Raw genomic sequence first — 22,586 nt, 5'->3', positions numbered from 1 at the left:
GTGCTGGGTGTAGGTGGGCGAGTGCTTCCTTGGTCAGGGTCAGTCCTTAGAGATGCTGAGGCCCTGGAGGCAGGTGGCTCGGTCCACATCAGCCCCTCTTAGGGGCCCTACACCTCATCTCCTAAGACCCCACCGTGGGGAAGGAGAACCCAGAGCATCCCCTGGAGCCAGGTGGGGGCTGGGCTGCCTCTGCACTGACTGAAGGGGATGTTGAGTCAGAGGAAACGAGACAGTGGGAGAGTGTCAGGCCTCAGCAAATGACACTGCACTTCACGAGTGGCTGAGGGTCCTGAGTCCAGATGTAAAAATGTTGCTTTATTTTGAAGTTCAGCCTGACTTGGTGGGACCAGAAAATCCTCCTCAGTAGCCTGAGGACCTGGGCCTAGAGCTGCTACCCTCCTTGCAGTCCTGACCTAGTTCTGCACCCCCCCTGGACCCCAGGTGCCAAGCACAGGGAAGGGAGGGGCAACCGCCCTGGATGTCTGAGGGACTAGACCATAGGTGATTGATTGATTGGTGATGTCTCCTTTGGGCAGGATTGGGTTCACTGACTTGTACACAATGGAGCATATAGCTCACGGATCAGCAGATGCTCCTCATGTAGCTTGCCCACTGAAAGTCCAATAACAGATTGCTTTTTTAAAAATATGTTTTTATTGATTTTAGAGAGAGGGGGAGATAGAAATAGAAACATTGATGAGAAACACCCCTCCGCTGGCTTGCACACCCCCTACTGGGGTTTGAGCCCACAACCCAGGCATGTGTCCTAACCAGAAATCTTGGTGCATGGGACACTCCAATTGATTGACACAAGCCGTGCAACAGATTTTTCTTTTTGGAGGAGTGAGAGCACACTTTTGCAATGTGTGCTGATTGGCCAGCCTAGTGTTAGCATTTATTTCATCCCTGTGACCCCAGAAGAAGGCTGATACTGGTACTCTTGCAGAGGTTAGGGAAGGTAGCTGGGGTCTTACAGCTGGTGCTGCTTCAACTAGAAGCTGGGCTGAAGCCAGAGCCTGAGCTCCTGGCCACGAAGGCACTCAGAGGGTGGTGCGCCAGACCTAGTGCTTGGTGACCAGGGGTGTGATCATCTGTGGGAAGGCATAGTAGCGGCAGTCAGCAGGCGGGACCAGCTCCATCACCTGTGTGTGGATGTTCTCCCGGCGGAAGCCCGACTCCAGCAGCGCCGGTACTTGTGTCTCCTGAGACAGGGAAGCGCCAGGTTATGTCCAGGCTCTGAGGACTCACACACGCACACCCGGTGCCTACCCTTCCTTGCACAGCATTGTTAGTGCCAAGGCCCCAGGGCTGCAGGAACCTCTACCCCAGGCCCAAATGCTGAGACAACGTGGGAGCCCACGTCTGAGTGGCAGTCTCCAGGTGTCTAAACTCGGGCAGCAGCTTCCTGGCTGTCACAGGCCGTCACCAGGCTGCCCAACTGCTCCTCCTGGCAGGCAGAGGAAGAGTTTGGTCAAAGGCCCTGCACAACAGGGGCATCCTGGGTAGAGGAAAGCCTAGTGAGGAGTATGGGGCCTGTCAGCCAGGGGGAGAGCTTGGGTTGAGTCCTATGTCCCAAGGGCACTGGGGAGTACCTTGCCTGATTGCCACACAGAGCACACAATCCACCTAAGAGCAGTCCGGAAGCAAGGGACCTTCCCAGTCCAAGGTGACTGCAGCTGCCTCCCCAACCTGCCCGGGGTGAGTGGGGGAAGGGAGGCCCGGGGAGCTAGGCTGCTGCACCTCAAACATGGTACTGATGTTGGAGTACTTGGACTTCATCAGTTCCCCCCAGGAGGTGAGGTTGCAGTAGGTGAGGATGCCCCCAGGCTTCAGCAGGCGAAAAGCATGGCCCTGAGAGGGGGACAGAGGTGGGGAGGAAGATCAGAGAACCAAGTGGAAGGAGGGGTGCCCTGTGTGGGTGGCAGATGCCCCCACCCAGCTGAACTCCCATGCTGGTGGCTGCAGACCCTATCCCTCCGTGGGGTCCTACCCTGATGAAATTGAACTGGTGCGTGTGCCAGGTTTCCTCAGACAGTGGATACGTGTCGTACAGGATCCCTGCGTGGGAGGATGGAAGTCACATGGTCAGGGCCAGGGGCAGCCACACCAGGACAATGGCTCCACGCGAAGGTGGAACTTGAACATGGCCCAGGAACCCCAGCAGCCATACTCCAAGTTCACTATGCTGCCACCACCTCTAGGTATCATGTGCAATTCAGCGATTCCTTCAGGCATCCTGCTGAGTGTCAGGTCTGTGTGTCTGTGCCCCCTTCCCAGACTCCGTTGGCCCAGTGACATGTCAGCCCCTGTGTTCTTTACAAGGTCCCTCAGCAAGTGAGGAGGAGATTCAGGCAGAGGCTCCCCCTCACCCAGTACCGAGAGTCCCCTCACCATCAAAGTGACCATCTGGTAGGGTGGGTGCCACCTCTTCCCACAGGCCTTTCAGGGGAACCACCTTGAGGTAGGGGAGAAAAAGAAGGCTGAGGGTCAGAGGGATCCCCGGGACTTCTCCGCTGTAAGAAGGAGGGCAGAGGAACTCCCACGGAGGACACTTCCCCCATCCCATGCCCGAGACTGCCCCAGGAGTGGGAGGGGGCCTGCAGGCAGAGGTAGCACCTTACCTTGTGTGGCTGCCGCTGGGCCCAGTCCTGGAGCCGCTGGAAGACACCATCGTTGCACTCAATGATCCAGTGCTCGTCGATGGCAGCTTCCTGCACCTTGGTTGCTGCGATGGCCATGCCAAAGCCCACCTCCAGGACCCGGCCCCCTGGACACAGAAAAGGCGGGGGCTGGGGAGACTATCTAGACGAGGAGGCTCAGGGGCAGCGCCTCGGCACAGAGAAACTAGGACAGGAGGGCACAGCAGACATAGGGACACAGTGGCCCTGAGAGGGAACAGTGTGGGCCCTGGCCGGCGGCCAAAAAGGGATGACCTGCCAGGGAGGCAGCAGAGCAGCTTTTGGGTCGGGTATTTGCGGGGGGGAGGGGTCAAAACTTGGACTTTGAGCCTGATTCTGGCTGTGTGCACCAGTGGCACTGATGGCATGCCACTGGTGCAGCTTATCTTTTGGTTACTTTTCTCTCCCCCTCCCACGTCCCCACAATGAAGTTCACAAGAGAAGGGCAAGGGAGGACGAGGATCCCAGGCCAGGGCCTGGAACAATTGGGGTAGGGGTGGGGGGTGGTACCCACTGCACTACAGCCAGAGGCCTACAGGCCAGAAGCCCAGCCCTTGGGGGACCTGAGCACTCTTAGGGCCCTGACACCGGAGGGCAGGGTCACCCCGTCACAGCTGTCTCCCAGCCTCAGCTTTCCCAGAGCTATTCTTAGCTGGGGCGGGTGGGATGTCCAGCCAGGGAGGCTCCCCACGTGTGTCTGGGCAGCGACCTTCGCCAGGCCCCCTGTTCCCGATCTCAGGGGGGATGCGGGCGGCCGGCACCTCATTTCTCCTGGAGAGGAAGTTCTCGATACTTAGGGGGCGCCTACTGGGTACATGCCCCGTGCCTGTAGCACCCCTTTTAGTTCCCCATTGTCGTCCCCCAGTAGCAGCCCCATTCTCCAGGCTAGGAAAGAGGCTCCGATGCGCATCAGCCAGAGAGCTGGCTGGCATGGGCCTGGTCACCCTCGGGCCGGACGCAGAGCTAACCTCTGGAGGCGGCGGCGGCCGCCAACGCGTGCATGTAGGGAGTCTCCCAGCGCTCCATCACTGGCTTGCCCAGGATCTGCAGGTGCATGTCCGACGCGTCGTAGGACGCGGGCGCCGCCAGCCACTCAGGCCTGCAGTTCTCTCCAGGCGCGAAGATGGGGGTCGCGGCGGGGGCGCTCATATTGCAGGCGGACGGGCAATCCTGACTGTTCCCGAGGCGAAGGGTTGGTCCCTGCAGAGCCTTCTGGGCCGGAGGGTGTGACCATGACTGGCGGGGGCGTGGCCGAGGGCGTGAGGTGTTGAGGACCCGCCTGGAACCCGTGAGCGGACTGCACTGCGCGAAGACTCCAGTGCCCTCTAGCGGCCGTAGAGCAGAAGACGGCTCCACATGGGTCGGGCCCGCTCTTCGCTGAAACTTCAGCGCCTGCTGGCGAACTAGGCACAACAGCTGAGAGCCCTCAAGGTCTGTAGCCTCGCCTTTTCACTCTCCTGCCTCAATTTCCTCATCTGTCACTGCCGCAGAAAAGCCCCCTTTCCTTGCTGGGGTGGGAGGATCTAATGATTTTCCTGGCGCTGTTGGAAGTGCTTTAGGTATTTTAAAAAAATCATTCAGCCCTAGCCGGTTTGGCTCAGTGGATACAGTGTCGGCCTGCAGACTGAAGGGTCACAGGTTGGATTCCGGTCAAGGGCATGTACCTTGGTTGCAGGCACATCCCCAGCAGGGGGTGTGCAGGAGGCAGCCGATCGGTGTTTCTAATTATCCCTCTCCTTTCCTCTCCGTAAAAAATCAATAAAATATATTTTTTAAAAATCATTCAATCTTCAGAGATGTCGCAGTGGGTTTTTATTGTCCTCATGTCACAGATGGGTAAACTGAGGCACCAAGAGGCACAGCCAGCAGTCTCATGGCCATGGATGTGGGTGGGTGAGGACTCAGGATTAGAGCCCTGATAGTCCCCACTTCGACCACATGCCCAGCTGCCTCTCCTCTTTCAGGAGCTCACTTCACATCCCCATAAGCTGGTGGTCACCCAGGATCCTGATGGGGGTGATCACCATGCAGAGGCTTGCAGTCCTGGGGACCCAAATGTGATCCCAGCAGTCTGCTGTCCCTTACACCCAGGAAGTTGGATAGGGCAGCCCTGCCGGGACATGGGGTTGAGGCCTTGTCCCAGCCCAGGACAGCCCTTGAAGTCAGCTGCATCTTCTGCCTGCCTGCCTGCCTGGGACCTACCCACAAGCACTGGCCTCCAGGCTCTGTAATGTGACTTCCCTTTTCCAATTCTTTGCACATCAGGCCATGAGCCCTAAACATTCCATTCCTGCCTTCCCACTGAAAAACTGAGGCCCAGAGACGCTGTGGTCACAGGGTTTGAACCCAGGCAGCATCTTTTTTATTTTTTAAAATATATAAACATATCTTTATTTTTATTTTAGCAAGAGAGTAAGGGGAGAGACATCAGTTTGTTGTTCCACTTTTTTTGTTTGATTGTTTTTTGTTAATCCTCACCTGAGGATAGTTTCCCATTGATTTTTAGGGAAAGTGGAAGAGAGAGCAAAAGAAAGAGAGAAATATGGATGTGAGATAAACACATCGATTAGTTGCCTCCTGCATGCTCCCCAACCAGGGCCAGGGCCAGGGAGGAGCCTGCAACCAAGGTACGGGCCCTTGACCAGAATTGAACCCAGGACCCTTTGGTCCACAGGCCGACACTCTATCCACTGAACCAAACTGGCTAGGGCTGTTCCACTTATTTATCCATCCATTGGTTGATTCTTGTATGTGCCCTGACCGGGGATCAAACCTGCAACCTTTGAGACAGTGCTCTAACTAACCAACTGAACTACCCGACCAGGGCCCAGGCAGCCTCTTAAACAGTTCTCGAGTTTGGTCACTTCCCTGCATCTCTGTGACCATCTCTCGTAGTCCTGACTGACTGAGCTTCAGTCTACTCCCCACAACCCCTGCCCACCATCTGCAAAGTGCTCCTGTGTCACTCCTGCCCCCGGACCTTTGCACATGCTCTTCCCTTGACCTGGACAGCTTCTCCTTTCTCCTGACTTGGTGTGGGCATCATGCTTGAGCCCATACCTCCTCTGGAAGGCCCCCAAGTCCCCCCAGGCTCTCTTATCTCTGAGTACTTCTCCTTGGCATTTCTCTAGCTGAAGGTATTTATTTCTTCATGGCTCTATTGTCTGTCTGATGGGCTTGGTGCATAGAAAGTGCCTGCTTGATAAATCCTGAGGGCACATTGGGATCTAATATAGTCTAGATATAACAAGTCTGATTTCACAAGAATCTCAGGAGTAGGCGGGATGAGTAGATGCCATCAGACTTCTGAGTTGGTCTCATGCTGCTTTTTGCCTCACATGAGTCCTTTTGGTCTGGTTTCCCCATCACCAGCCACCACCATGGGCACCAGGATGGACACTTTGTGGGCCTATATTCCAACATCCTTGTGCTGCCCAAAGGGCATGTCCCAGGATGCTCCCTTGTGCATCCCATGTAAATAGGTGGCACTCGTTAAATGTCACCCAACTCAAAGAATACCCTGGAATGCCTGCCTGAGACAGGAGGAGGCTGTGTTCATTAGCACTTGCTATGTAACAAATCACCCCAAATGTAGCCGCTAAAACAAGGCACATTTATGAGCTCAGTTTCTATAGTCAGGAATCCAGGTGCAGCCCAGCTCAGTCTTCTGCTTCTCAACGTCTCACAGGCTGCAGTCAAGGTGCCACTGGTGCTGAGGACTCATGTGAAGGCTCAGCCAAGGAAGGGTCCTTTCCAAGCTCACTCACTGGTTATTGGCAGCATTCAGTTCCTTTTGGGCAATGGGCCCCCAGGCCTGAGTTCTTGGTCATGTGGGCCTCCCCTGTGTAACAATGGGCTTCATCAGAGCCAGAAAGAGAGAGCCTGCTAGCAACAAGAACTGGCACCCTTTTAAAAAAATATTTTTATTGATTTCAGAGAGGAAGGGATAGGGGGAGAGAGAGATAGAAACATCAATAATGAGAGAGAATCATTGATTGGCTGCCTCCTGCACACCCCCTACTGGGGATTGAGCCTGCAACCTGGACATGTGCCCTTGACCAGAATCAAACCTGGGACCCTTCAGTCTGTGGCCATTGCTCTATTCACTGAGCCAAACCAGCTAGGGCAAGAACTGGCACCCTTTATGAATTCATAAGCAGCAAACTCTAGCAGGTGTTAGGTGAAAAGGCAGGGTGGAGGGGAAATGTAGAGAGTGCCACACTGTGTGACAGGGGTGTGTGTGTGTGTGTGTGTGTGTGTTTGTATGTGTATAGACTGGAGCATTGTCTCACATAGATTACCCTGGAAGGACACTCAAGGATCTGGTCATCATTGATAGGGCACTGTGAGGGGAGATTTTAACCCAGGTACACATTTATTGTGGTAAAACACACGTAACATAAAATTCATCATCTTGCCCTTACTGGTGTGGCTCAGTTGGTTAAGCATCATTCCATGCACCAAGCAGTCACCAGTTTGATTCCAGGTCAGGGCACATGCCCAGGTTTCTGGCTTGATCCCCAGTAGGGGGCATGCAGGAGGCAGTTGATTGATGTTTCTCTCTCTCTCTCTCTCCCTCTCCCTCTCTCTCTAAAATCAATACAAACATATTTTTTAAAAAGTTTACCATTTTTAAAAAAATATATTTTATTGATTTTTTACAGAGAGGAAGGGAGAGAGATAGAGAGTTAGAAACATCGATGAGCCCTGGCCGGCTTGGCTCAGTGGATAGAGCGTCAGCCTGCGGACTGAAGGGTCCCAGGTTCGATTCTGGCCAAGGGCACATGCCTGAATCGATGGGAGAGAAACATTGATCAGCCGCCTCCTGCACATCTCCCACTGGGGATGTGCCCGCAACCCAGGTACATGCCCTTGACCGGAATCAAACCCGGGACCCCTCAGTCCACAGGCCGACGCTCTATCCACTGAGCCAAACCGGTTTCGGCGAAAAGTTTACCATCTTTTTAAAAAATATATTTTTATTGATTTCAGAGAGGAAGGGAGAGGGAGAGAGAGAGAGAAACATCAATGATGAGAGAGAATCATCAATTGGCTACTCCACACTGGGGATCAAGCCTGCAACCTGGACATGTGCCCTTGACAGGAATCAAACCTGGGACTCTTCAGTCCACAGACTGACGCTCTATCCACTGAGCCAAACCGGCTACTCACCATCTTAACCATTGTTTTGTTTGTTTGTTTGTTTTTTAAATATTTTTTTTTATTGAATGATTTTTTACAGAGAGGAAGGGAGAGGGATAGAGAGCTAGAAACATCAATGAGAGAGAAACATCAATCAGCTGCCTCCTGCACGCCCCCCACTGGGGATGTGCCCACAACCAAGGCACATGCCCTTGACTGGAATCGAACCCGGGATCCCTCAGTCCGCAGGCCAACGCTCTATCCACTGAGCCAAACTGGTTAGGGCCTTAACCATTGTTAAGTGCATGGCTCAGTGGTATTAAGTACACTCATTGTTGTGCAACCATCAGGATCATCCATTAAACACCAAGTCCCCATCCCCTACTCCAACCCCTGGTTCCCACTATTTTCTGTCTGTATGAACTTGACTCCTCTAGGGATCTCCTATGAGTGGAACCACACAGTATTTGTCTGGCTTACATCACTGAGCATCATGTTCATCCACATTGTAGCAAGTGTCAGATTGTCCTTCCTTTTATATTTTGTATTTTTTAAAATGTGTTTTTAATAGATAGAGAGGAAGGGAGAAAGATAGATAGAAGCATCGATGAGAAACATCATTGATCAGCTGCCTCCTGCATGCCCCCTACCAGGGATCGAGCCTGCAACCTGGGCATGTGCCCTTACCGGGAATCAAACCAGCAACCTCTTGGTGCATGCATGGGTTGATGCTTAACCACTGAGCAACACCGGCTGGGCAGAATGACCTTTTTATTTTTATTTATTTATTTACTTATTTACTACTTATTATTGATTTCAGAGAGGAAAGGAGAGGGAGAGAGAGATAGAAACATCAATAATGAGAGAGAATCATTGATTGGCTGCCTCCTGCACGCCCCACCCTGGGGCTCGAGCCCGCAACCCAGGCATGTGCCCTAACCAGAATCTAACGATGACTTCTGGTTCATAGGTCGATGCTCAACCACTGAGCCACCCCGGTTGGGCTGTCCTTCCTTTTAAAGGCTGACTAATATTCCAGTGTATGGATGGACCATGTTTTGTTTGTCCGTTCATTTGTCCATGGACTCACCTTTGGCTGTTGTGAATCGGGATGCTGTGAATAGTTAGTTATGTACAGGTAGGTATCCAAGTCCCTGCTTTTAGTTCTCTGAATTTGAAAGGAGTGGAGCTGTTGGATCATATGGTGATTCTATATTAACATTTTAACCAACCCAAATTTTCTGCCCAGGGTTACTCCTCATGCTTCCAATCCAGTCCAGAGGGTTCTCACGCTAATGGCTAACTGCATATTCCACATTGACTGACATCATAGGGTACTCACTCCATTGGCTAACTCCATATAACCATGTGACCTCCCACCTTATCCAATCAGAGCTTTCCATTGCTTGGTCACAACAATCGATTGAACAAGGACATGTGACCAAGGTTGGGCCAATCAGAACCTTCCCTTGAATTTTTGCTACCTCTTTTTGGGAAGAAGTGCTGACCTGCTGGGGCTGTTAAGCTAATGGAACTGATGGCTCCATCTTTGTCCCCACAAGAAGTGAGACTGTTGAGGTAAAAGCCAAGAGAGAGGATGACAGAGCCAAGAGATGGAGAGATGGATGAACCTTCATGCACTGTTTGAAGGTCCTGGATCCAGTCAAGCCTGAAACTAGTCAGCCAGTGTGTCTCAGCCAGGGATGATTCTACCCCCCAGGGAACACTGGGCAATATCTGGGGACATTTGTGGTTGTCACGACTGGGGGTTCTCCTGGCATTGAGCGGGTGTGGGTCAGGGGTGCTGCTTAACACAAAGAAATATCTGATCCTGCCCAGCTGGTGTGGCTCAGTGGTTTAGCATCAACCCATGAGCCAAGAGGTCTCTGGTTCAATTCCTAGTCAGGGCACATGCCCAGGTTGCAGGCTCCATCCCCAGCAGGGCGGGTGTAGACAGCAGCCAATTGATGATGTTTCTCTCATCAATGTTTCTATCCCTTTATCCCTCTCACTTCCTCTCTCTCTAAAATAAATAAAAATGTATTTTTTTTTAGAAAAAAAGAAAGTAACATCTAATCACAAATGTCAGCCACGCTGAGGGGAAAAACCCTGATTTACATCTATCCCTGGACCTTTCAGTTCTATGAGCAAAAAGTTCCCATTAAAGGAAAAAAAACAATAATACACTTTCAGTTTCTGTGAGATGCAACAAAAGATTCTAACCAAATTGGGAGGTAAGACACATGCAGGGGGTTTGTGAGATGGAAGCTGCAGACGGTTGGCCTGGGGCTTCACCTCCATAAGCAGAGCATCCTGGATGGGATCAAGAACCAGGTGGAAGGACATGGGTCAGGCCCTATACTTGGATTATTTTTTAACGTAGGCTTAGTTTCAGATTTATAGAAAAGTTGCAAAAAATATGGAGAAATGCCTGGTACCCACTTTCCTCTCTTAACATCTCATGTTAGTGTGGAACATCTGTCATTTATACATTATTATTACCAAAAGTTCTCAGTTTATTTGTGTGTGTTAAATATATTTTTATTGACTTCAGAGAGGATGGGAGAGGGAGAGAAAGATAGAAACATCAATGATGAGAGAGAATCATTGTTCTGCTGCCTCCTGTAAGCCCCCTACTGGGGATCAAGCCCCCAACCTGGGCATGTGCCCTGACCGGGACCTCCTGGTTCATAGGCCGATGCTGAACCATTGAGCCACGCTGGCCAGGCTGTTTTTTCAAGTTTCTTTAGTTTTCCCTTAATGTCCCATTTCTGACCCAGAACTGCACCTGACATTTAGTCGTCATGTTGCCTTAGGCCCCTCTGGGGCGTGACGGTTTCTCAGACTTTCCTTGTTTTTGATGATCTGGACAGACTTGAGGAGTGGTTGGTAGTTTATAGAATTTTCCTTCATTGGGGTTTGCCTGGTGTTTGTCTCAGGGTTAGTTAGACAATGTGATGGGTTTTGAGGGCAAGACCCCTTTCTCATTCCATCAGATCAAGAGTCCCTGCTGTCCAGACGGCTGATCGCAATCAATGGCCACGGAACCTCTCTGGTGTGTAGCCTGTCCATCAGAACCAGAGCCCTAATCTGAACATTAGCAGGTCTGCAGCATTAGTATCAGATGCCAGGAAAAGCCAGCTGTGACATTTATCACTCCTTTAATGGCCAGGGTTGATTACCTTCTTTTTTTATTTTGGTGAAATCACATACAATTAACCATTTTAAAGTGTACAGTTTAGTGGCATTTAGTACAGTCACAATGTTGTGCAGCCACCACCTCCCTCTAGTTCCAGATCATTCCACCACCCCAAAAAGAAGCCCCTTCCCCATCAGCAGTCATTCCCTTTCCCCTCCCCCAGGCCCTGACGACCACTAACTTGTGTCCCTGTGGATGTGCCTCTTCTGGACATTTCACATAAATGGAATCGCACACGGTGTGGCCTTTTGTGTCTGGCTTCTCTCCCTGAGCATCATGTGTTCAAGGTCCTTCACATTGTAGTGAGCGTCAGTGCTTTGCTCCTCTTCATGGTCGAGTGATATTCCAGTGTGTGGTAGGCACATTGTGTTTTTCTGTTCATCTGCTGAGGTACATTTGGGTTGTTTGCACTTCTTGACTGTTATGAGTACGGTTGCTATGAATTTGTCTCTTTAAACATTTTGCCATGAAGTCCTCACCACATCCCAAGTCTCACTCCAAACACTTAACACATACTGGTCCTCACCAAATTCTCACAAAAACTCTCCAAGAGAGCCCAGCTGGTATGGCATAGTGGTTGATCATCGACCTATGACCCAGGAGGTCATGGTTCGATTCCCAGTCAGGGCACATGCCTGAGTTGTGGGCTCAGTCCCTAGTGTGGGGCATGCAGGAGGCAGCTGATCAATGATTCTATCTCATCATTGATGTTTCTATGTCTCTCTCCCTCTCCCTTCCTCTCTGAGATCAATAAAATATATACATATATATTTTTAAAACCCTCCAAGTGAATTACTATGGTTGTCCTCATTTTGTAGATGGGAAAACTGCGGCACAGAGAGGTTAAGTAACTTGCCAGGGGTCACACAGCTACTGGGTGGCAGAGCTGGATTTTGAGCCCTCCAGGTCTTAACCCTGGTACTCTGCTGCTGAAGCTCCACTCTGCAGAGCATACTTGCAGCCCTGGGGACACAGAGATGACCAACAGGGGCGGAAAAACATTGTAAACCAGCTCCAATACTCATCCCCAATAGCTCCCCTGTTGGAACCCAGATTCTGGCCTTTGCTCTGTAGATTGTGATGGGGACGCCCTGACTGGGACTGGGGAGTCTGGCTTCTTTCCCGCCACTGGGACCTGATGTGAGTCACCCAGCCCGGCTGCCCTGGAATTTCCCGTGGGGCCAGGCAGATCCAAGGTGAAGGTTCAGGAAGTCCCAGTGCGGGCGACGTCAGTGCTCAGGGAAAAGGGGTGGGGGTGGGGTACAGCCTGGGAGAACAGGGAGGCTCCATTCACCTTCTCAGATCCTCACCTGGTACTCAGGTTACAGGGACTGGCCAACATATCAATGGAAGGACCAGGAAGGACCAACATATCAATGTCCTGTCCTGCAGGGCTGTTCCACTCCCTGTGGGCCAGGAACATCATGGGGTAGGCTCTGTTCTCCACTGTGTCCCTGGGGACTGGCCCCAAAAGGCACCCAGTAAATGCTTCTCAGATGGATGTGTGGCCTTCCCTACCTTTTGACCCACCTCTTCCTGTGATCATCTCCCCCTCTCCCCCCAACCTCTACACACACCCTAGCTCCATCTCCCCTGGTGCTCTAAATCCCCCCATAACTCCCCATTGTTCAGTTACAAAGCCAAGTCAATTCCCTCTCTGGCGTGGGGTTGGGGGTGAGGGGACATCCTGAGGGTCCTCCCTCCTCCCCCACCTCATCCTTTCAGTTCCAGCCTGGTTCACAATGGGCCCTTGATAGAAAGAAATCCAAAGTCTGACCGCTTCTCTTGGCTTCAGGCAGCAGGTCAACTTCCATGGCCTCAGTCTTGCCACCAGATGAGCTTCAGAGATGTGGCCCCTCAGTCCCACCCAGCCCAACCATGTGGGCAGATCCAGTGACCTCCAATCCCATCCTGACCATACCACTCCATTGCTCCATAACCTTCCGTGGCTCCCTACTGCCCTAAGGATAAAGGCCTCCTAGTTCTCTGGGCCCCCCCATGATCCCACCACTTCCTTCCCAGCCTTAATGCCCTACTCCCTGATGCATTTCCCCCTGAGGTACTGTGCCCTATTCTTAACAGTCCCCCTCCTCTGGGCTTGACTGGTGGACTGCTGATCTTTCTTCTTTCCCACCTGCTTCCCACCCTCAGGGCCCAGCCGTGACCCAACCTGGGGGGTGCCCTGTCAGGTGTCACCCTCCTGCAGCCTGGGTGTCCCAGCCTCAGGCAGAAGCAGTAAGGCCTGTCTGGGGTGGATCTCAAACCCAAACCCGTTGGACGGGTTAGCTGTTCCCTGAAGCTGCCCTGGCTCAGAGGCAGCCTTGGCCGGGCCTGGCAGGATCCTGCTAGGGGCTCAGGCTAGGCCAGAATGGTGTCAAGGGAGCTGCAACCTGCCAGCCAGAGCCACCTGAGGAAACCTCAGGGCAGGTGGCAGGCCAGGGTACAGGGACAGTGTGGTGGCTGAAACAGGTGGGGCAGACTTGGTTAGGAGAGGGGAGGGTGGCTAGCCAAAGACTGAGATCGAGGTTTGAACAAACTGACAGAGATGGTGAGAGAGAAAGAGGTGGGGAGGGAAAAAAGGCAAGTGAGGTCAGGGGACATAGAATAGCTTGTGCGACCTGGGCAGGCCCTGAAGCTCTTGCCTCAATCTCCTCTTCTGCACCATGGGAGGGGTGTGATTAAGGCTAGAGAAGGAGAAAAAAGAGGGCCATGGGAGAAGAGACTGGAAAGAAGGGGAGAAGAAGAAGGACTGGGAAGAGGCGGGCAGGAATGGAGCCACTGGCCAGGGTAGCGGGGTGGCAGTGAGGGGAAGTGGGTGTGGAAAGGAGAAGTGGTGAGGGAACCAGGCCTGGGAGCGGCTGGGAGGGAGGTGCTCCCACTGATCAGGAAGGCTTGGGGCTTTCCAGAATGTGGAGAAACAGGAAGTGGCTTTGTCCCCTCCCCCACTTGGGCCAGGCCCACCTGCCCTGCCTCACCTGCCCAGGTCTGAGAGTCTCGCCTCCCTAGACGGGCCCTCAGTTTGCCTCTATCTCCTTGACTGCAAGATGGGCATAGCCCCAGAGTGCTCCCCAGAAGAGAAACTGAGGCTGGGAGTGGGAGGAGCTCCAGGGTGGCACTTCTCAGAAGGGAAACTGAGGCTGGGGGTTTAGTCAGTGGCACCTCCCAGATGGGAAAACTGAGGCTAGCCCAAGAATCTTGTGGGTTCACAGGGAAGCCCCAGGGGACCTGACCTTCGGGTCTGTCTTAAGTTTTCCGCTGTTTGAAGTCATTAGAACAGCTGAGCTGCACTTCAAGCTCACTGCACACCCTCTCCTGTGTGTTGTGTCTTCTATGTCCCTTTAGCAGGGGTGACACTGAGGCTCAGAGAGAGGCAGCTGTTCCCCAAGCCTCCCTGTCCTGGCTCTGGGACTTTCTTTCTTTCTTTCTTTCTTTCTTTCTTTCTTTCTTTCTTTCTTTCTTTCTTTCTTCTTTCTTTCTTTCTCTCTTTCTTTCTTCTTTCTTTCTTTCTCTCTTTCTTTTTCTTTCTTTTCTTTCTTTCTCTTTCTTTTTTTCTTTCTTTCTTTCTCTCTTTCTTTCTTACTTTTTAAAATTGTTTAAAGTTTTACATATGTCTCCTTTTCCCCCAATTGACCCCCACCCCCCGGGCCCCATTTCTGTCTGTGATCTCCCCACATTGGGTCTCCCAGTTTCATCAATGAAAATACAGCACTCCTGGGTAGATGTGAATTTAGATATACGAAGGCTGCTTCTTTAATGTAACTATGTTCCAAACATTGACCGGGACATGCTTACACTAAAAAAGTATTCTTCGTGCACCTGCAATTCAAATGTAACCGGGCATCTTGTGTTTCATCTGGCAACCCTACTTCCACGAGCCTGGTCACAGTGTCTAGGGGCACCTCTGGCCTGTGTGAGCACTGTCCCCCCTGCTGATGGGGCCCTGGGCACACATGATCCGTGAATGTTCACTTCGGTGACCCTGTGGTCCAGAGGCGTCACATGCAGACACTCTAATGGCATACTAGACACTGTTCACTTAGCTGTTTAAACAACTTAAAAGGCAACTACTGTTATCATCATCATCCCCACTTTACCGGTGGGGAGACAGAGGCACAGAGAGATTAAGTAACTTTCTAGGGCCTCATAGCATGAAAACATAGCTGCACCGGTGCTGGGGCTAGAGCTCCAGAACTGTGCCCCTTCTGCTCTCTCATGCGATTCCCTGGAAATCCCCGAATCTGACTAATTCTCTAGACATCCCCAGACTTGGCAGATTCCTCCATGAGATGGCTGGACCCACCCTGGCTTGGGCAAATTGCCCCCACTTCAGGCGAAATTACCGGTAAAGACGGTAAAGACCTCATGGTTTCCCAAGGTAGACATGGCAGAGTTCAAGTCCACGCCTGCTTGCCACTCAGTTCTGCACTTCAGTTTCCCCACTAGCGAAATGTAGGTAACACCAGTCCCTGCCTCTGAGGGACTTGAATTTCACTCAGGCCCTGCACTCAGGGGTCAGGAGCCTTGGTTCAGTTTAATCTCTGCTGCCACCACCTTAAAATTCTGAACCCTTTTTGAACAAGGGGCCCCACATTGTCATTCTTCATTGGTCCCTGAAAATTGTGTGGTTGGTGTTGTGTAGGAGGAACTGGGAAAATGCAGCTGGGCACCCTCCATCCCCCAAATCTGCTTGTTCACCCTTTTGAATCTTCAGTGCCTGTTGCTCAGTTGGATTTTTTTTGATTAGTTCTGAAAAACAGTTCCAAAGTCAGGGTTAGAACCCAGATTGCCAAAGCAATACTCACTCTGGATAAATCACTTCTATCTGGGTCTCAGTTTCCCCATCTGCTCTCCTGTGCTTGTGGGCTTGGACACAGTGGGTCTTTGGCCTGAGTTTTGTAGGGCAAACAGGTTTTAAACATACTCTTCTCCCTTACCAGACCAGTCATTTGAACAGCTTTTATACTTTGCCTGGACTACCCTTCCTATTCTTGTGTGTCTAACAAACTCCTACTTAAACTTCAAAGCCCTAGCATCAATATCCCCTCCTCCCTGCAGCCCTCCATGATGCCTTAGGCAGAGACATCACACCTCCCTGGGCCCCAGGCCTGATCTTGCAGATGAGTGTCTGGCTCTGTCTCCCCTAATCTGGGGGCTTCCTGAGGCCAGGGCTGAGAACTGCATTCTCTCGGGCCCCAGCTTTGCTTAGCTCAAGGCCAGGCACAAAGTAGCATCCAGTAGAGTTCACTGAATAAATAAACAAATACATGGAGAGGTGACCTGTCATTTCAGGGGGTTGGAATGGGTTCAAGAGGCACTGGCTGGTGGTAAGGTGGGTCCAGGGAAAGAGTTGTAGCCCCTTCATTGCTGATAACCTACCTGGGGAGGGAGTTGTGCCTTCTGCACTGAATCTGCCTGAACCAGCCAGCCCTCCCCACAGTGAGGCAGGTGGGCTCAAGTCACAGGAAAACTGCTTTCTGTGCCAAAGCCTGGCCCCACCCTCTTCTTGGCAGTGCCCAAATCTCATGTTTCAGCCCCTGGAAGCCCTAATGGGAAGGGAGCCACTCAGAACCCTCAGGTCCCGCACAAGAGGATTCTGCTCTCTCTCCGCGGGCCCCTGAGACACCTCCCCCACACACACAACAGACACCCAAGTGACAGGCTCCGTGTGGGGTGTCGAGGGCGGGTCCTAGAACTCCTATTGGGATGGGAAACAGATCAATGAGCCGACTACTATTGATGGGGAGGCGGTCAAGGGAGGGAGCATGACTGGGTGGTCAGGGGCCACTTCAGATGGTTGCAAGGAAGTCTCTGAGGAGGGGCTTTCCAGGCAAGATCTGGGCTGTACAAGAACTCCAGTGGCTTACGGTCAGGGGTGAGAGTGCTGAGGGCACCGTCCGCACAAACGGCCAGGAAGTCGGAGTGGTTGGTCCTAAACTCATGTTATAGAGGAGGAAACCGAGGTTCGCAAGGGTAAGCTCCGCGCCAGGGTCTCAACAGCAGGTGGCGGGGTCGGAATTGAAATTCAGAGCCTACGGAGCGTGCCAGCCCCTCCTCAGGCTCGGGAGCCAGGAGCCGCGCCACGCCCGCAAGGCCCCGCCCCCCAGGCCCCGCCCCCCCGGCATCACCGGAAGTGCGCGGTCCCCAAGATGGCGCCCGGGGAACCAGGAAGTGAGCCAGGCCGCGGCGAAGCTCAGAGAACCGGAGGCGGCCGGACCCGGCTATGAGGTGAGGTGCGTCCAGCCGGACCCCCGGTCCTACCCCGCCGCCCCTGCTTGGCCCGAGTCTCGCTCCCCGGCCCGCGTTGGCCCGGGCTCGCCGGGCCGGGGTTTCCGGGATTCCGGGAGTCGCGGGCCGGGCGGGGGGAGCGCGGCGGCTTGTCCCCGCCCTTTCCCGCGACCCCCGACCCTGCGCTGCTCTCTGACCCCAGCCCGACGCGCCGGAGCGGCGAGCCCCTCCCCAGCTCGGCGGTGATTCCCTGACCCCTTCCTTCTTGATGACCCGCTATCCCGTGCTTTTTGCTGACCCCGAACTTTACTTCTTTGGTGACTCCTACATCGCGGTGACATCCCAGAACCTGTGGCCCTCACTGCCTAATCTCCTCCGCGACTCCCTTCTGGTGGCCCTCAACCTCCGGGACCCCAGCCCCTCCCTTTCGGAGGGGCCCCGATCTCACCCATCTTGGTGACTCCTGACCCCAGACTCCTTGGAGTTTCCCTGGACCCTCCAGCGCTCCAAGAAGGGCAGACACCCTCGCTCTGGGATAGGGCCTTGCTGGTACCAGCTGACCTGGCAGAGCATGTGGGGTGGGAGTGTCACCCAGAGTTGGTAATGAAACCCGGCAGACAAGGACAGGGCGGGGGTGGGGGTGGGGGTGCAAAGGTGGCCCCCACCCCACAGGTGAGCGGAGGAGCAGCCTGTGTGGGTGGATGGGGAAGGCAAGACTGCCAGGCGGGTCCTGCCCACCAGAGCTTCCCAGCAACTCAGAACCCCAGAGCAGGAGGCTGGTGGGGCCTGGAGGGACTGGGCGTGGACAGCCAGGCAGGCAGGAGCCAGCGAGGCGGTGGGGTGTCTCCCTGCATAACATTATGAAGATTCTACAAAGGGAAAAAGAATTGAGTAAAAGGTGTGTCTAGTCTAGGGCAAACCCAGCGTCTGCTTCCCTGAATTTGCCTTGGACCCACCTGCCCTGCTGCCCTTTCTCCCTGTGCACTAGCCTCCCAGGCTGGGTTTAGGGCCATCTGCTTGCACGGAGTACGGGAGAGCTCCTGGTTGGAAGCTGACTGTGATGAAGCTTGCTGGCAGTTTGGGGGTGGTGGTGAGTGTTTCAGGGTGTAACAAGGGAGCTGGTGTTGGACTGAATGTAGCCGGGAACCTGCTTACCTGCTGCCGGGCATGGTGAGTCTGTCCCAGTAGGCGCTTCAGAAAGGTTCAAGGCAGATGGGGCTGGGCCTGGGGGCTGGGGGGCCAGGCTCCACAGCCCCTGGAGGGCAGAAAGGCTGCCTGTCACAGGCATTGAAACCCCAGAGGCGGGTTGGAGGCCGGCCTCAGCCAGCAGCTGTGAGGCTGGCCCCTTCTCCAGGCCAGGCAGTACCCTGCAGTGGCTTTCTCTGCTGGGGGCGATGTGCCCTTTCGGACCCTGTGAGCAGAGGAGTGGCGCTTTCTTTGTGACTGAGACCTGGGACCCCATTGGTCAGCCAATTTGTGTCCTTTCTTCCAAGCACCCTGGATTTTCCCAGGGGAGGCCCCAGGAGTGGTGGTGGTTGCTGTCTGGTTGGTGCCACTGGCCTTGTAGTGCCTTCTGCCTTGAGTCCCTGTGGAGAACACTGTGAAATCTGGGCTGATGGGTGGGTGAGACCAGGGGAGGGGGGCCCAGGGTTCTCCATGGTGGGGGAGACACATGCAGGTGCCCATCGGACCCTGAGGAGCCGTGTGAGTGCTGTCCACAGGGGAAAACCAGTGCTGGTACCTGGGGGAAGGTGCTCCGGAGTTTTAGAAGACATGAGGTGCTTTTGTTTAGCTGAGTGTCTTAGCAGACATCTGCTCACACCTGCCTGGAGTGAGGACCCGAGTGAGGACCTGCCCAGTGTGTGTGTGTGTGTGTGTGTGTGTGTGTGTGTGTGTGAGAGACATCTATGTTCTCACAGAGGGTGGGAAGTCCTGGAGTCAGACAAGGGTCTGGGTTTCTAGGGAAGGCCATTGGTTTTCAAGTTGGGGCTGGCAAAGCAGGCTGCAGGGGGCAGCCCAGGATTAGTGCTCTCCAGGCTGTGTGATCTTGGGCCAGTCACTGCCCCCACCTGGGCAAAACCACAACCAGACCTTTGCAGCTCATACCCCTGTCCCACCCCAGGGGTTTGACCAATCCGGGCAGGCCCAGCTCTGTTTTAGCAGTCTCAGATGCCCCTCCAGCCAGGGCTGGCTAGAACTGCTGACCCAGCTCAGGACTCTGGCCGCATGAGCGAGCTTGGTCGGGAATAAAGAGGCAACTGTGTTCAGGTCCCCGGAGGCGGCCACCCCCCAGGATGGCCTCTGCCTTTACTGCCAGCATGGGGGGGGGGGGGGGGGAGTAACGTAATCTCAAAGTGTAAACACAGCACGAGGCTGACATGGTTGAGTTAGGACGGCAGTTTCCCATGGTGCCAATACAATCCCAGGGTCTGAATATGTATGCAGGTGCAGGTTTTATATGAAAATGTATGTCACACTGCATGTTGTATGTGGTCATGTGTGTGTTTTGTGCTGAGTACATGCATGTTTGTGTCCATGTCTGTTGTATGCATGTATGCATGAGTGGGCTCTCGTGTGTATGAGTGTGCAGGTTTGGGTGTGCAGGTGGGTTGCATGTGTACACTTGAGATTGGACGCAAGCATATGTGTCATACATGAGTGCACATATGTGTGCATGTGTGTGTGTGCGGTTCATTGTGGACAGGTTTGGCACATCTCCATCACTTTTTCCCCAGCATAGGACAGCGTGGTCACACTTCAGGAAGGCTGCTGGGTGTAGCCAGAGAATGCAGTCACCCAGACCCCGTCTAGGCCTGGTCTGAATACTGCTCACCCAGCTTTGGCCTCAAGTGCTGGTGTCCCTGAGTGCCTAGCAAGTGTAGGTCACCTCTCCCCTGAGTGGGATCTCCAGTCCTTGTCCTTTGGAACTACCCTCTCCCTTCTCCTGCCACTGGCAGGTCAGTCCCACATGAGTGGCCTGAGCAGAGCTAAGACAGAAAGCAAACTTCCTTTATCGTCCTGCCATCCTGCCGATGGTGACAACTGCTCTGAGGTCTCCTGCTTTTCTCACTGGGAGGGTTGGCTGCCCTGCTAGCAGGCGGGTGACTCAAGTGAGGGCCTGAACTGTGGTTTCTGATGCTGGGGCTCCATCACCTGTTGCCCTGGGCTTGACAGTGGTGGCCGAGACAAGACCTGTTGTTTGTATTCTAAAACAATAGATGAATAGATGAATCTTCAAAATTATGTTCATTGATAAGCCAGACACAAAAGGCCACACAGTGTGTGATCCCATTTATGTAAAATGTTGAGAACAGGCAAATCCACAGATTTAGGAAGTGAGTTTTTGGTATTCAGGGACTGGGAGGGTGATGGAGGTGACTGTAGATGGGAATGGGGCTTCTTTTAGGGTGATGGAATGTTCTGGAACTACATAGTGATACTGGTTTCACAACCCTGTGAATGTACTAGAAACCACTGAGATGTGCATTGTAATGGATGAAGTATGTGGCATGTGAATTGTGTCTCTACAAAACAAAGTGTTAAAAAAGGAAAAGAAAGAAAGTCCAGCCTGTCCTTCCTCCTCCGATGCCCACATGCTGTGGCCTGGGGTGGGTGCAGGTATACATGGGTGGGCTGAGCCTGCCTTCCGCTGCCAGCTCATACATGGGTACTGGATGGTTTGCCAGGCATCTTCTCTGTGCCCCACACGGGGATGGCAGAGGAGGTGCTATCTGTTTTATGGAAGGTGAACAGAGCTCCCCAGGGGCCCCTCACTAAGCCCCTACTCTGTCCCGAACCAGTGCATCCTGCAAGACGTGGTCCTAGGGGATCTGGACTCCTGGTACAGGGGCGTGGGGTGGGATGCGAGTGGGTGGGGTTGGGGGGCTCAGAGAGCACCTCCTCCCCGAAGGTTACTCAGTGGGAGGTGGTGGGTTGAGGGCTGGCACTTCTGTGAGCCTCCTGTAGGTTTCCCTGATTGGCTGGCTGGGACCCTCCCGCCACTGAGGCCAGGTGACAGCAGGGAGGAGAGTGATCCCAGAGAGTCAGTGCTGAGCGCCCCTCCCTCCCCAAGTCACCCATTTACATGTAACTCTTCCTGGGTCAGTCGCTGGGGGAGAGGGTCCCCTCCTCTGCTACACACAGGGCAGAAGGAGTGCCCATGGTGTCGATGGCAGGGACACAGCCCACGGAGGCCAGCGAGGTTGTGAAGGAAAGGTTCGCTTATGGTCTCTGATGTTCTGACACCTCTGAGCATGTCACCTGCAGCAGGAAACCTTCCCAGGCTGTGCTTAGGCAGAGTTCCCTTAACTTCCAGAACATGCTCCAGAGGTAACCTCTAGCCACATTGTGCCTCTCAGTGGGCGTGTAGACCAGACCCCCAGTTTCCGGTCAGATTGGCCTCAGTCCTCTTAGGATAAATACCAAGTGAAACTGAAAGAGGCCTCAATCCTTTTGCTCCAAGGTCTTGGAAGCGAAGTGTCCACACCCACCAGGAAGGCTGTCTGTCCCCCATTTCCTGGGAGTCCACCCTGAGGGTGAAAGGTCGCTGACACAGGAAGCGTCCATGGTGGGAAGGAGGGGTCCGGCTGGGGTCCTAGCGGGCAGTAAACTTTTATGGCCCTGACTCATCTGCAGCAGAGATGGCCCACAGGCACTGGGAGTGTCTGCTGTCCTTGCCACCCAGGGCTCTGAGTCTGGCCGTAGCGAGAAGGCATCTTCCGCCCCACACGAGGTAAACCGAGGAATGGCTCCCTCCCGGGCACTGGGACAGCACAGGCGTCGGTGGGGAAGTTGTGCTCAGGCTCCCTCATGCCCTTGGCTGCTCCTGTGGCCAAGTCTGTGTGGCCAGAGCTCAGCAGGGCTGCTCCAGGGCCTGGGATGGTCTTGGCATTTTGGAAGGTGCCCTGGAGGCTGTAAAGTGGGGGTGTAGGGCCCCTTCCTGCCCCCACCCAGTCTAGGGTGGGTGCTGGTGACACAGGGTGTGGGAGCCTCTCCTGGTGTCCAAGCATATATGTGAGCTGGCCCGCGGGGGGGAAGGGGGGGCGTTGTTCATTAGATTCTGGTCCTCCAGGAACTTGACCCACTAATTTTGGGGGACTCAGGGTGAATGAGATCCCAAGTAGATATGGGGGGCTGTAAGGGACAGCCCTGGAGGAGTAACAGAGGGTCTGGGAAGCTCCGCTCTTAGCACCATGGGAACTTGGAGGAAGGTGCCCCACAGGGAGGGTTGGGCATGATGGCTGGACTTTCAGTTTTGAGAAATCAGACTTGATTTCTCCAAATCCAGACTTGCCGCTTCTCTTGAAAAACCAGCCCTTCTGGAAGCCTGGACCACATTCCTG

The 22,586-nt window shown here is 53.7% G+C and overlaps 2 protein-coding genes across 10 annotated transcripts in view; one reads left to right on the top strand and one right to left on the bottom strand.

Annotated features, from left to right (window-relative positions):
• Positions 1-672: 672 nt before the first annotated feature.
• On the bottom strand, positions 673-3,915 carry GAMT (guanidinoacetate N-methyltransferase). Of its 2 annotated transcripts, XM_036314187.1 has the most exons (6): positions 3,647-3,912; positions 2,622-2,767; positions 2,392-2,455; positions 1,991-2,058; positions 1,741-1,851; positions 673-1,202 (listed from the first exon to the last, which is right to left on the bottom strand). In XM_036314187.1, the coding sequence occupies exons 1-6, from the start codon at positions 3,825-3,827 to the stop codon at positions 1,062-1,064; spliced, it is 711 nt and encodes a 236-aa protein (XP_036170080.1). In that variant the 5' UTR covers positions 3,828-3,912; the 3' UTR covers positions 673-1,061. The 2 variants fall into 2 exon arrangements, with proteins under 2 accessions (XP_036170080.1, XP_036170081.1); XM_036314188.1 differs by lacking the exon at positions 1,741-1,851 and having other exon boundaries at positions 3,647-3,915.
• Positions 3,916-17,098: 13,183 nt separating this feature from the next.
• SBNO2 (strawberry notch homolog 2) overlaps positions 17,099-22,586 on the top strand; it is a 54,971-nt gene continuing 49,483 nt past the window's right edge. For 7 of the 8 annotated variants that reach the window (XR_004968500.1, XM_036315663.1, XM_036315662.1 and 4 more), the window contains exon 1: positions 17,099-17,244. The gene's annotated coding sequence lies outside the window, so the exon portion shown is untranslated. Of the gene's footprint in view, positions 17,250-22,586 lie in introns of all 8 variants that reach the window. The other variant, XM_036315659.1, reaches the window with a different exon arrangement.

Source organism: Myotis myotis, unplaced genomic scaffold (assembly GCF_014108235.1).
Source record: "Myotis myotis isolate mMyoMyo1 unplaced genomic scaffold, mMyoMyo1.p scaffold_m19_p_6, whole genome shotgun sequence".
NCBI lineage: Eukaryota > Metazoa > Chordata > Mammalia > Chiroptera > Vespertilionidae > Myotis > Myotis myotis.
The sequence above is the reverse complement of the archived record's forward strand: the minus strand, read 5'-3'. Positions and strand labels throughout refer to the sequence as shown.

Coding starts and splice junctions, on each gene's coding strand:
- GAMT (XM_036314187.1), bottom strand. CDS start 3,827: ATGAGCGCCCCCGCCGCGACCCCCATCTTCGCGCCTGGAGAGAACTGC. Junction 2,456..2,621: donor CCCAGCGGCAGCCACACAAG/GTAAGGTGCTAC, acceptor CCCTACCTCAAG/GTGGTTCCCCTGAAAGGCCT. Junction 2,059..2,391: donor ACCAGATGGTCACTTTGATG/GTGAGGGGACTC, acceptor CCTCCCACGCAG/GGATCCTGTACGACACGTAT.